The 13,984-nt window shown below is 55.2% G+C and overlaps 1 protein-coding gene across 3 annotated transcripts in view; it reads left to right on the top strand.

Moving 5' to 3' along the window:
- NRG2 (neuregulin 2) overlaps nucleotides 1-13,984 on the top strand; it is a 182,091-nt gene that overhangs the window by 154,966 nt on the left and 13,141 nt on the right. For 2 of the 3 annotated variants that reach the window (XM_036848886.1, XM_036848884.1), the window contains exons 4-5: nucleotides 2,136-2,256; nucleotides 8,630-8,688. In XM_036848886.1, coding sequence (XP_036704781.1) covers nucleotides 2,136-2,256; nucleotides 8,630-8,688 — 180 coding nt within the window. Of the gene's footprint in view, nucleotides 1-2,135; nucleotides 2,257-8,188; nucleotides 8,266-8,629; nucleotides 8,689-13,984 lie in introns of all 3 variants that reach the window. The other variant, XM_036848885.1, reaches the window with a different exon arrangement.

Genomic DNA, 13,984 nt, shown 5'->3' with positions numbered 1-13,984 from the left:
GGGTGGCCTCAAGGTACTTCTTTATGAGGTGGAAAGGCCTATGGTCACTTCCCTCCACCCCTTCTACAACCGGCTCCCCCACTGCCCTCCCTTTGTACCTTTCTGGGGCCCCAGCCTAGTCCCCGTCATGACATGGTTCTGGCAGCCCTAGGCCATGGATCCCAGATGGGGCCCTGTCTTCCCTCAGGAGTCGTCCTCTGCCTCCCAAGGCCTCAGTGAGCACAGACGTGCATGCAGACAGGCCCAAGCTTGCGGCTGTGGTCCTGCCAACCATCCTCGCTCCTGCCCGCTGCGCATGCAGCCCAGCGTTGGGCAGGTTCCTCCACCCCCGGCTGCAGAGGGCATCAAGCTGGCCTGAGATTTCTCTGGCTTGGCCACTCGGGCCCGTGGTCCACATCGTGTTTGCATTCGTCTTCCCGTCAAGCCTTGGTGCTAACGTGTTCTTACACGAGGGACCAGGTGCCTGGTGAGAATGCTCAGCCAGACATTAGGAGCCCCGAGGCCTTGTTACAACACACACTGGACTCTGGAAGGCCCTTCCCTGCTCTCTTTCCTCACTCCTCCTTGGCAATGTAACCGAAGGGCAGGACAACCTCTAGGGTCCTCCCGGCAATGAGATTTTATAACTCGTAGGCGTGGTCACCTCAGCTGTTTGTCTTCTCTGTCCTTTTCTTAGTTCCCTGGGTCTCACTGACCCAGAAGCATGTGGGTCCCAGCCTTGTGTGGGGCTGAGCAGAGGTGGGAGACGTCAGCAGGGGTGGGGCTCGAGGATGCCAGACTAGCAGCAGGCATGATGTGGAGGGAAGGTGGGAGCTGGCCCTACCCGCTGGGTTTTATCAGCGAGCTCCTCAGACATATACAGAGGCAGAGCTGTGTATACACTCCCAGTCCCGTGCTCCATCTGTCTCCGCACACGTCTAAACACTCAGGGCGCCAAGTGCCTGCCCTCCTCCTCCTCCTGTCATCCCCCCACTTACTTTGCGGGGTGGTGGAGACTCAGTACCCCTGAGGAGACAGGACCAGCCAAGGTAGGACGGGCCACCTCAGTCAGGAGGCCACAGCTGGGTGGGCATGAGAGGCCCTCAGAGCCACAGAAGCTGAGGGGGGAGCAGGAACCGGTTTCTAGCTGCCCAGTATGGATACACAGCCTAAGAGGTTAGCTAACAGATAAAGACTGAAATTTGGGGCAAGAATTTTCACTTGAAACCAGGCCTCTGGATGCCATCCCATAGGGGAGCAGTGCTTTTGTGATTTTCGCTTATCAAATGAATGTGATCCATCAGGTGTGCAGTCTGGGTCAGCAGCCTTGAAGCCCAGTCTTGCTGTCACCTAGTTTCCACACCCCAGCTGTCCCCCAGCCCTCTCCCCAGCAACGTGAAGCCCCGGATTTATGGCCTGGGCTGTCCAAGGCCTGGAGGCTCCCTCCAGAGGCAACAGCTGACCGGGTGGGGGAGGTGGAGGCTGCCGGGTGAGGGAGGACGTGAAGGCGGCCCTGGATGCTTATGGAGACGCGCATAGCGGCCTTTGTGGCATTTCTGGGCGGCTTGGCCCAACTCTGGGACAAAGAGGGGAGAGACGGAAGCTAGGGTTCTCCCCACATGTCCCTAGATCGCAGAAAATTACAGTGTCCAAAAAGGTGCCATTCCACTCAAAGCCCAGCTCCCTGTAATCACGCCCTGGTCCATGAGAGCCCCAGCAGGGCAGACAGATATAAATGTCTCCTCCCTGAACCCCTGTGACTTGCCCCCCACGTAAGACATGGTGCCTCATCCACCTGCAGCAGAGCCCCCAGAAAGGCAGGCAGGCAGGCAGGCAGCAGAGGTGGGCCCTTATGCCAGAAGATGGAGCAGTTTCTGCTAGCCTCTCATGCCCTCCAAAAAAAGAAAATCTTCCCAGCCTTTGAAGGTTTGCCTGGAGCGAGGGTGCAAGGTGGTGCTGGGCAGATTGTCCGAGCTCACGGTGGCCTCCCCTTGGCCTTGTTGGTGACCTGGGAGGGACCACCAGACCTTCCCCCAACCCCAGCCATTCCTACAGTCTCTGATCATCCAGCTTTGAGATGGGCCATGAACGAGGTGATTCCTGGGGCCCAGAGGTGGTCTCAGTGGGTCACTGGCACGTGTCTCTCGTACCTCCAGTGAGCACTACCCTATCATCCTGGTCGGGGCACGCCCGCAAGTGCAACGAGACAGCCAAGTCCTATTGTGTCAACGGAGGCGTCTGCTACTACATCGAGGGCATCAACCAGCTCTCCTGCAAGTAAGTCACCAGTGGGGGCAGGCATGGGGGCAAGAGCAGGGGGAGAGAGGCTGGGGCAGAAGTGGAGGGCTCTAGGAAAAGTGAGCTTCAAGATACTAATAAGGGGTCTCCAAGGGGTGTAGACAGGGAGGTTTGCCCCACTTCCTAGCCCTTTCCTGGAATACAGGGACATGTAAGCTCTAAAGGGCTCAGGGCTTCTGCAGTCCCAGTTTCCCAGGTCCCTACCCACCCCATCTTCCAACGTCCACCCTTTCACCAACACCTTCTAGGGAGATGGCGAGACCAGTCTATGCCCGGGGCACTGGATTCTCTCTCTCTCTCTCTCTTCCCCTCCCCATCTCTCAGCAACTTTCCAAACTTTGTTCTGATGAACATTGCCCAGGGTGCATCTTCCCCAGCAGTGAGGAGCCTGGCAGGGTCAGGTAGGGCACATGTCCCAGAGCCCTTGCTAGCTGAGCTCTGCTCTTATAGCCTTGAGGGAAGAAGAGGGCTCTGCCCCCAGTGCTCACCTCAGGACCTGGCTCTTCTCCCTGCCCAGCAGGACCCCAGTGCCCAGATATGCCCTGGCTGCTGCCTGTGCCACTTCAGTCCCTCGCCCCTCTCTGGGGAGTGAAGGGCCACCAGCAAGGACATCACTCCGGGTGTGGCTGAGTGGGGGAGGTCAGGGTTGAGGAAAAGCTCATGTTGGGACTCTGCCTCACCCCAAGAGCTGCCCCGAAGGAACTCCCAGGACCTGAGGACCCCCTGCTCCCCACCCTTAGCAAACAGGATAGGTGGGAGCACAGTGATCAGGGAGGGCTTGTTCAGGCCCAGCCACATCTTCTGGGAGCCGGGCCCCCACTGCCCCCTTGACAGATTCTCTGGTGGGTGAGCAAGGAACAGGTAGGGGAGCTTGGTGAGGGAAGCACAGGTTCTGGCAGGATCCTAAGTAGAGGGAGGGAGGCCTAGTTCACAACTTTGGGTTTCAAAGCAGCCCAAGCCTAGGGCGCTGGCGATGTGCCAAAGCTGCCCCACTGCCATGGCACCTGGGCAAGGGCCAGCACAGTACTGATGAAGATTCACGGAGAGAGGCGTTTGCCCTCCCCACAGATAAGGTCAGATTCAGCGCTCCTCAGCTTTCCTGCCTTTGGCCTCCAGCTCCAGAGCTGCATCTCCCTCCTGACTACAGCCTTGGCCAAAGACCCCTCCACCTCACAGCGTGATAACGAGGGGCCACACCTCCTTCACGCCCTCCCCTCAGTGCTGGGTGAGCTGAGCCTGGACTGCCAGGCACACCTGTGCCTCTTGCTCCAGCTGGCCTCCTTTGCCAGCATCCACCTCGGCTCCACCTTTCACCTGCTGCCATCCGCCTTCCGGCCTCCCCCATCCTGAATCTCAAGGGACAGTCCCAAAAACAACAGCAGGTCCCCCAGGGAAGTTCTCAGTCCAGACTCAGCCCCTCATCCTTCCTCTCTCTTTCTGCCTCTAGGAAGCTGCCACATTAGTGCCACAGACCCTGGGGAACATTCTAGCCTTGAAAATGCTCTGAGCACTTTGGAATAGATCTATAGAAATGCATAAGCGTTCTGGAATACCTCACAGAGATGGGCCAGCCCTGGACCCCTTCTTCTTGTCCCCCACAACAAACACATACACACCAGGCCTCTCTTCTTCCCTAGCCCCTTGGATCCCAGAACCTTAAAGGGATCCAGCATTGTCACTGGCTCCAGACAGAAAAGGTTTCAGCCACCCGGGACAGGTGTCAGGGCTGAGGAGGGCCATGGGACCCAGGACTCCAGTGCCAGAGTTTAGTGTGGGAAAGAGTAGTGAGCTATAGGATTCCCAGGGGGCCCTGCCTCAAGGCTGTACCCCTAGGACTTTCTGCGTCCCGCCCAGCTAAGTCTGAGAGGAGCAGAGGGCAAGAGCCTGAGCCACTGTGAAGATGCTGTCCTGTTTCCCCTTCCCACCAGGGCAACTGGGGTTCACTGCTTAGAACCTGAGCTTGGTACCCAGAACCACCACCTCCCCATCTCAGCCTGTCCTGGGTCAGCCCCAGCCAGGGCTCCTGGAACCAACTTCCCTGATGCCCTGAGCCCTCAGGGGAGAGGGGCATCCCTGGCGGGGATTGCAATCAGGAGGGCAGGTCCTCACAGCTGTGCTGGAGAAGGGCAGGGGGGAGGGGGGCAGGGCAGAACCCAGAGGCCATTCTGGGGGTGGGGGAGCTGGGAGGGAAGGGGGGTAGGCCTCTTGGGGTTCCTGATGACACCCTGAATGGAATGCATGGAATAAAAAGGAAAGAACTTAGGAAACGGAACTCACGTCGTACCATTTGTGCTGTTTGTTTACTTTTTATTTTGATTTTTTTGCATTTCCGCTTAGCTTGGATAATGAAACTAGACTGGTCAGTTTCATTCCAGTTTCTACAAAAATCAGTTTTCCTTCCTGGTTTTCTGACACTTGTTGTTGTGTATTGGTTCAGAGCCCTGCGGGGAGTGTTGGAAAGCAGGCACACTCCGTCCCAACTGTTTTTCTAGAATTCAGAGCCAAAAGAAACAGTGTCACTGATACTGAATTTTGTTTTAAAAAAGGAAAGCTTAGGGGGATTTGAAAACGGGGGTCCAAATCAAGGTGACCGCCTCCTGTCTGGGCCAGACAGGGGCCTCTGCACTTCCTCTTGCTGCTTTCTCCTCTTCTCTCCGTGTTTTTATAGAGCACGGTTGGTGCGTGACTCTTGGGGACTGGTTCAGGGGATGATGACAGAACAAGACTCTCTTTCCAGCCCTGTGCACATACCAGTGGCATGCCTCCCTTTCCCATCAGCTCACCCCCCATCCCCTCTGCTCCCATGTCCAGGTGATTTCCCCCATCCCATGCCCATCTGCCTGCTCATCCTCTCCACCCACACCCCTCATGAGGCCAGAGACCCTTCACTCCCTCCAGTGCCCGGGGCACACCCTCATCCTTCCATCCTCCCGCTCCCCTGGGTGAGGGCAGCACACATGGCATTATCCCCAGGCTACCAAAAGGAGAAACTGAGGCCCGGGGGTGGGGTGGGAAAACGGGGAGGCAGAGTCCCAGCCTGTCACCCCAGATGCAGCCCGTGGGCTCTCCTCTCTGCCCCTCTCTCACCCCTGCTCTTCTCCAGCCCTGAGCACAGACCTTCCCGTAGTCAAGGATAACAGCTTGGGGGGAAGGGCTGGGCAGCCTGTTACCTGCCACTCCTAATCTGTCCTGTGTCCCTGAAACTCAGGGGGTCAATCCCTGTTTGAGTGGGAACTCACTACCAGCCAGCCACCCACACCAAGTTCAGGCCCTGCTCCTGGTTGATAAGCTAATGTAGCCTGTACCCTGTTACCAGGTCCTGGCAGCAGGGTAGAGAGGCTGTAGGCCCACCCCCAGAGCCTTCCCTAGGGAAGCCCCAGCCTCCTGGACGTGGCTCATCCTCAACAAGCAGCGCTAACGAGAGAACAGGAGTGTCCAAAAGCCCCGTGAAAGGAGCCAGTGCCTGAGGAGCAGCACAGGTGTTAGTCCTCCCAGCTCCGTGCAGTGCCCATCCCCCCCACCTTCTCCTTTGTTCAGCCAGTGGGCACTTTCCCAGGGCAGGAAGGTTAGGACTATATCGCACAACTCCAGGGGGCTTGTTCGTGTTGTACACGGTGTCCACAGCACCACCTGGAGCTGTGCAACTCTGTGGCCACGAATAATACGAGGACAGAGTCGGGGTAGTCCAGGCTGGGTGTGGGGCCGGGAACGCAGGGATGTGCTCAATTACCCTCCGTCTCCAAGAGCCACAGGAAAGCATCCTCTCAGCAGTGGGAATAAATTCCCCTCTGTCCCCTCCTGCCCCCGCACTCCCCCATTTTCTCTTACACACACACAGGTTCTTCCTGTCTCCAGGAGCCAGGCTAATCTCAGACAGTGGACACAGTCAAGCCTGTCTCTTTCTTATTCCTGATTGCAAGAGTCATTTTGGCAACGTCCTGGGTCTTTATCGTCCACCCCCAACGATGCTGCTGCTTGAAAAGCCACTCCTGCGCCTCTAGTCCCATCCCAAGTGGAATCAGTTTCCGAGAGCTGAGGAAGAAGGGCTGAGCCTGAGTGGAGCTGGTCGGAAAGCCTTAGCCACTGCCTCCATTTTCCTGGGCTGGGATGACTGGGGACGAGGGCGAGGGGTCAGAAAAGGACGTATTGACAAAGTTGTAGCCTCCTCCTCCGAGCCACCCTGTTCAACAGGATGAGCGTGCATCAGCTTCACATGCAGGCTCTCCCCCTTCTCCAGACACACACTTCCCCCCCTCCACTGCCATTCATTAGCCAGGCATACCTGCACACACACTGCCCCGGCTACAAGGACCAGCCTCCTGCCTCCCCTGAGGGAGACACAGTAAGGCCCAGAGAGACTCCAGCTATCTGCTCATCAACCACTCCCAATCCTCCAGGCTAGATTGGAGGCCACAGGGTTTTTGTGAGGGTCTATCACAGTCAATCGCCATCACCCCCTATAAGTTCAAGGGGCTACTGATGGTTGGTATACATTACACTAGAATGCTAGAGTACATTCACCTCTTGGGGAAGTTTACTGATTAAGGTCATTGGACCTGTTATTGAGGGGACGCTGGTGATGGGCTTACCTAATTTCCTAATTTAGAAGAGGCAGAAGAGCATAGACCCATCTTTGAGTAGGGGGCGGTGCGGGAGGGTCAGTCTGGCCCTATCTGTAAGCTTCCCTTAAGTATCTGGCCTTGCTGGGGTTCAGAAGAGAGTACAAGGGCTGGGCATGTCTCCCAGAAATCTACAAGACAGGGACTCGAGGGGAGAGTGGCAGCCGGGGAGCAGAAGGAAGTGGACCTTGGGGGTTAAGGACAAGGTCAGGGAGATGGGAGTGGGTGGTTCTCTGCAGGAGGCAACGTGGGAGAATGAACTCCCGCTCGAGCCAGGCAGTGATGGAGGAGCAGGTTGTGGGGAAAGGGCAGGTGTCCCAGGCAGCCAGTTGGCCCCCTGATACGGAACAGGCTTCAGCCCCGCCCCCACCCCACCACCGTGATTCTTGCCACCTGAGGCCAGATGCCCCACACCTGCCCTCAGCCCACCAGCTTTGGGATGCTGGTAATTCAGGCTTCTCTCCACCCTCACCTGTTCCCCATAAGCTTTTCCCGTGTATATTGCTCTAGGGCAGCCTTCCCCAAACCGTATGTTCACAAGGATTCCTCAAAAAACAACTTCCAAGGTCAAACAAATTTGGAACGTAGTGGAAAGTTCAGCTCTTTCCTCCTACAAAACTTTTCATAGCCTTTCATGTGCTAGCGTGCACTGCAACTCTACAAGGAAGCCTGGGAATGGATTTCCTAAACTTACTTGGCCACAGAACACTCTTTGAAAGAACAGATGAGACATCTCCAAGGCCCCTTTTGTTGTAGGCACACAGTCTGGGAACAGCATTCCCAAGTTCTCCTTTGAGCTTTCTGGGGTCTGTTTCATGGATGAGAAAACCTGCCCAGGGCCCTGGAGAGAATCCTTTGGTAGGGCTTGGAAGGAATGGCTCCCCAGAACTTGGTATTCCAGAAGACTCCCAGCCCCCCAGCCTACTGACTGCCTGGCACCAAGGGTCTACAATTCTGGCTTCACGGGGCCCCAGGCAGGTCAGAAGGGAAGTCTCAATGACCATTAGGACCTTTAGGCAGTAAGTTCCCAATTTCCCCACCCTGCTTCCCCAAATCATCTTCTTCCCTACCCCTCCCCCGCTTCCCCACCACCTGGAGCCACATCTATTAGAGAGATTTTGAAGGAGATTTCCGAGCCCTCCACCCAGCCCCGACTCCAGCCCCTTCAGCAACGAGTGTGCCCCAGCGCTCGACTTGGTTTTCTCATTCATCACTGTGCACTTTGATTTCTAACCTAAGCCTCGCGGATGATGCCAGTTTGTTCTGTGATTTTTCCCCTTTTCCTTCTCCAGATGTCCAAACGGATTCTTCGGACAGAGATGTTTGGAGAAACTGCCTTTGCGATTGTACATGCCAGATCCTAAGCAAAGTATGTTTGAAGATACAAACACGAGTCCCTGCTCCTTAGAAAGCTTCCGGGTGCAGTCCCCCCCCCACTCCTCACCCCGTTGTAGGACATAGGGCCAGGGGTGTTGGTTGTTTTGATCTTTGGCTGTTTTGTTTCTTTTTTGTATTTTGGTTTGTTAGTTCTTTTGTTTTGCTTTTTCATTTTTGGCCTAATCCTTGGGTTTAAAGTTCAGGGCTGCAGGTAAGGGGCAGAGTGGCAAGGCCGGTACAAATGGTAACAGTGGCAAGGAACCCAGCTGGCATTGGCAGGAGCCCGTGCCGGGGTGTTGCAATGCCTATGTCTTGCTATCCTGGCTCTCTCTTTCTGGTTTTCTTTCTTTTGGTAGGTGTCCTGTGGGATACACCGGGGACAGGTGTCAGCAGTTCGCAATGGTCAACTTCTCCAGTATGTCTCTTTCTTCTATTTCTTTCCTTCCCTGGTAACTGACAGTTCTTCCCCCACCCTACCCCCCACCCCGTGAGAAGGATGGGGCCTTGCTTAGAGAGATTGGGGTGGGCTGGGAAACGCGGTGGGATGTCCTAGGCTCCTCTCAGTCCTCATCAGAAGCCTGTGCGTGTTACTGAACCAAACTTGAGTCCCCTACGCCAAACACGCAGCAAAGCTAACCTACTAAACCGGATAGAGGTGAAAGAAAAAACAGCGCTACTTGTAAGGTGTGAAGCAAAGAATACGAGGGGCTCATGGGAAGGGCTTTTAAAGACTGTGGGAGGGTGGGGTCACGAGGTGCGTGATCAGCTCATGCTCAGTCCTCTGATTGGTTGATGGTGAGGTAACAGGGTGATGTTTCAGGAATCTCAATCATCAACCTTCTGGTTCCAATCAGCCTAGGGCTGGGGGTGGTCATCATGTAGTTAACTTCTAACACCTGGTGGGGTTTTAGTATCTGCAAAACAACTCAAGGATATACCAAAGGTCCTTGACTTTGTTTTATGGCTAAACTCTTATTATTTTGTCTCGTTTGTTTTCCTTTGTTTCTGCATTTTCTCACTTCTCTGATTAAATCTGCTCTTTGGAACTCCAGGAGAAAGGCCTAGGAGGCTAAAGCTTTTCTACAAACAAGAGGCAGGGGTCACTGGGGGGGTCTTTCCTGGGGAAGCACCTGCAGGGTCCTGCTCGGTTTCACACAGAGGAGACTGATACACCCCCTACCTCATGTTGCTGTACTGCCTGGTCGCAGTAACACTGAATTCTCTCTGCAGCTGCTCAGAGCCAGGCTCAGGCCTCTTCACCACTGGGGTCAGGCAGCCTGGCCAGGATGGGAAGAAGCATTTGCAGAGCCCTCACCTGCCTCTGAGAGCCTGTCTGAGGATGTCAGGCTGTTGGTGGGGCCAGGCAATGAGTGTGTGCACATGTGTGCTCGTGTGTTTGAGAGAAACAAGTTCTCAGAAAGCCTGCCTTTCCATCTGGCCAGAGTTTGTTTTGGTTTGATTTGGGGTGATGGGGGAGGGTGGGGAAGGGGGATTGAGAGAAAACAGGTCCCAGGGCAGTGGTTTCCATGAAGACCAGAGACATCTGTGCAACTAGATGTTGGAGCAGGGGTGAGGGTTGCCGCAGATACTAAGGCATAGAGGGAAGAAGGAATCAAGGGGTAACTGGTGACTCTCTCCAGGCCCTCTCTGGTCTCAGTCCCCATCCAGGACTTCATTCCCTTCCTTTCTTCCATCTCTGAAGTTGGAGCTTTCTGGTTTGCACAGTCGGCCGAGAAAAGTGTGACCCCTGGAGCTGAAAGATGAGGCCCTAACTGTGGCGTGTTTTATTGGGGGCTGGGAGCAGTGCCTTCAAGTGCCATCAGGTGGAGGTGGAGCAGAGCAGAAAGCCACAGGCTGGCCATGGACTGCATTTGGGGCCCAGCAGTCCACTGGCCTGCAAGGCGGGACCGTGTCCCCCATCCTCCAGAGCACGCTAGGCCCCTGCTCGCCCCACCACCCACCTCCTCCTCTCCAGGGAGGACAGATGGGTCCCATGAGGAATTAGAACTAGATTGATGGTGCCTGGGCATGAAGAGGCCGAGGGAGGGACCCAGGGGGCCATTTAGGTAGCCCTTAGAGAAAAGGGGTTTGGGGCTCAGGGTAGAGAAAGGAGTCCTCCGATCCTTCTCAGACCACAGCACAAAAGCCTAGACATTCCCTGCACAGGAACCTGCAAGCCAAGATTCGAAGAGGAGAGGCGCCAGGGAGGTCGGGGCTGGTCAGCCCAGGTGGTCAACTCTCTTAATAGAGTGTTGGGGGCAGCGCTGTCCTCAGGCCCCTCCCATTGGAGGCCAGGGAGGAAGGCCATGGGGATAAGAACAGAGCCTGTGGGCACGTGGCCCAACAGAACTCTCCAGAGCCCAGGCTCCAGGAAGAATTGCAGAGTCAGATCCAGCCCCATTGGAGGACCGTAGGTCAGGAGGGCAGAGCAGCCAGGTGGGGCTGAGGACCTGGGGAGAGAGGCAATGGAGGGCCTATTCCTTTTCACCCTTAGGCCCAGAGCCCTCCTAGCTTATGGGACTGTTCTGGACAGGGATTCCCAGCCCATCCTGAATCTGAGCAGCAGAGCCTCCAAAACTCGGCCACTGTCCAAGCTTTTCTGCCAGCTGGGCTGCTTCAGCTTGCAGCTCAGATCTTCTGGGAGGGTCAGCAGGGCCCCGGGAGCCCAGAAAAGAGCCTGGAAATGCAGCCTTTCTGCCTAGTGTTACTGGGATCCTTGCTGGTACCTTTTGGTAAAGGATTTATACTCTTCAAGCACTTTGCCCAGAGCACTTCATGCACTGCTCTATCAGATAATTATTGAAAAAGGAGTGAAAAATGCTAACTTAAGTGTTCAGGCTTCGATTCAGATGGACCTGAATAAAATTGCCAGCAGCTGAGCTTACTGTTCTGGGGCCTCATTTAACCTCTCTGATTTTGTTTTCTCATCTGTAAAATGGGGATAGTGGCATTTATGCCTTTAGGGTTGCTGTGAGGATGAAGTGAAGTGATGCACACCAAGGGCTTAGTCAAGGGCCTGCTGTTGTTTGAACACAGCTGAGCTCCTCTTCCAGCTACTGCTGGCGTGGGAGTGGAGGCCAGAGGGGCAGCATCAGTCCCCTGGAGGCTGACTCCCAGCACATCCTGAGCAAAGTGTCTGACCTTCCCCCTCTGCCCAGACAGCCTCTAGACCAGGTTACCTTTTGCGGAGGCCACGGAAACAAGAGCCTGCATCTGCAGTAGCCCTTTAAAGCTTCTCCTTCTTCCCTTGACAGCCCCTCTACTTCCCAAGAGTCAAAACTTGTACACCTGGATACCCACCATATACAAAAGCACGCACACCTGCACACACACACACAAACACATGCCTGCACTTGCACACAAACACACATGTGCTGACACCTGCTCACACACACACAAGCACACAAGCACATGCTCCGGGGTCAACATCAGGGCCTCCTTGTCCAGGTGCCTGTGACCAGGTGTCGTAGGACATGTCCAGGATGAAGACTTTGCCTGTTGTCTGATAAGCCTGGCCCTGCTGGGAGTCCAGCCAGCATCAGGCTGCCATGGTTACTGGTCAGTATGCAAATTTCTGTTCAGTAGGACCCATCTGTGACTCGGTGGTATCACTCCATCCTGGCTGAGTGGCAGTCAGTGAATATGATGAGCGGGAGACTGTTTTTTTGATTTTGGGTTTTTGGGGTGTTTTTGTTTTTGTTTTTTGCTGGGCTGACATGGCTGCAGGCCCCTCAGAATCCATCCCCGGGGAGAGGGAAGCAGGGCTGCCTTTCAGTGACTTCTCAGTGACATCACCAGTCCTGCCAGCCACCACTGTCTACCCAAAACAGTACTGGCCTTTGACTCAAAGGGGAGGCCAGGCAGGAGTCCCAAAAGCTGCTGCTGCTACTACTTGGTTCCCAGAGGAGTGATGCAGGAGAAAACTCTTAAATGGCTTTGGGAGCCCTGCTCACTTCTCCAGATGGTCATTGTCCTGAGGACTAGCCAGTCAGGTCTGCCCAGGGACTCAATGGGCAGGAATAGCCATGGCTTCGCCCCAAGAGACCAGAGACCTGGCCTCCAGTCTCTCTTCCGCCTTCTAATTGGCTATGTGACCTTGGGAAAGTGTCCTAGCACTACTGGGCCCTAGCTGCCTCATCTAATATAAACACCACCAAAAGTGGAGCCCAGACCAGCTCTGTGAACCACAGTTCTCTTAGTGTCTGGGGTGCTGTGGTCAAGCTGGGTTGTTCTCTGTGGGGAACCTGGCTGGATATCCAAACATTGTGAGTTCTTTCGAACTGCCTGGAGGGTCCCTGGGGCTACAGGATTAACTGCTCAGTGAGAGTTGCCCCCGAGGACCCTTTCAGTTTGTCAAGTTTGTACTGCCTGCTTAGCACAGCTGGCCAGCCCTGGGAGGCCCTGGGAGAGGAGTGGACTTGCTGTGCTTATGGTGACTCCTACCTCCAAGCAGTAAGCGTAAGACTGCAAAGAAACCACATTCAAGATCACCCGCAACCTCAGATTTAACAGGAGTGCACAGAAGGGCTCATGTTTAGAAGAGCTGGGGTCCGTGCTTCAAGGGTGTGGTCTCTGCATGGAACTGGGGGTCAGAGCCCCAGGATCTTCCTCAAGGCTCTTTCAGTCAGAGCCATCCTACTCTCTTGCCCTTTTCCAACTGCATAACCCTCTGGAATCCCTATCAGGAAGCAGGGGAGAGATCCAGAGCTAGACAGCGCACAGGACTTCCTGCTCATGTCCCCGTGCTCCCCTTCCTCTGCAGGAGATGACAACATCAGACCACAATTCCACCTCCTGCCTGGGTCTAGCGGAACTTGCTGTGCACGTGCAGAGGCAGTGAAGCAAGCCCTTGCACACCGCCTCGCCCATCTTTTTTTTTTTTTAATTTTTATTGGAGTCTAGTTGATTTAAAATGTGTTAGTTTCTGCTCTCACTGTGTACAGGCACTTTTGACAGATGAGGAAACAGAGACTATGTATGACTTGCCCACATGCACACAGCAAACTAGGGACAAAACTGAGACTCGAGGCCTGCAATCAGGTGCTGGCTGTTACCTTAGAATGGTAGGTGAGCTTTTCAAAAGCACTGGGGAGATTTCTGGGCTCCCACCCCAGAGCCTGGTTCCATTGGTTTGGATGATTCTGAAGGACAGCCGAGTTGCAGACCTCAGAGATCCCATGGCCAGGCCTGATCCCCATTTAACTGATGAAAGACTGAGAGCCAGATAGGCGGGGTACTATGGGGTCGCACAGCGGGTCAGTGACAGAGCTGACCCTTGGGCAGGGCCCTTATATCCAACCCTTCGATGGCCTGGGTGTCTACCTCGAAGACCCGTGAATTTGCACATTTACAACATGATCCAGCTTCAAAGAGTGCAATTGGCTGCCATTTAGGGGGCACAGGTGTTCTACAGGTGAACCCACTCGTCTCTTTCTCCAAGTTGCAGTTTGCTTTCCTAAGTCGTGTGATCAGGCTGGGACCCGAGGCCTAGCCCCTGCAGGTTTCTAGGGTGTTGGGGGTGTCAAGTGGAGAAGTGACCTGCTGCCTGGGGCCTCTTCCCCTCCCCAGTCCTGCTCCACACAAACTCTGAGCCTCCATGCCTGGCTCCTAGGAGATGGGCAGGCCAGTGAGGCCCATGGGGGCAGGACAGGGACAAGGGGCCGGTCTGGGTACCCCAAGCCCTAGTTCTGAACAGAAAGAAGGGCCCCATG

This window comes from Balaenoptera musculus, chromosome 3, assembly GCF_009873245.2.
Source record: "Balaenoptera musculus isolate JJ_BM4_2016_0621 chromosome 3, mBalMus1.pri.v3, whole genome shotgun sequence".
Taxonomy (NCBI): domain Eukaryota; kingdom Metazoa; phylum Chordata; class Mammalia; order Artiodactyla; family Balaenopteridae; genus Balaenoptera; species Balaenoptera musculus.
Note: the sequence above shows the minus strand (reverse complement) of the source record. Positions and strands in the feature narration are given on the sequence as shown.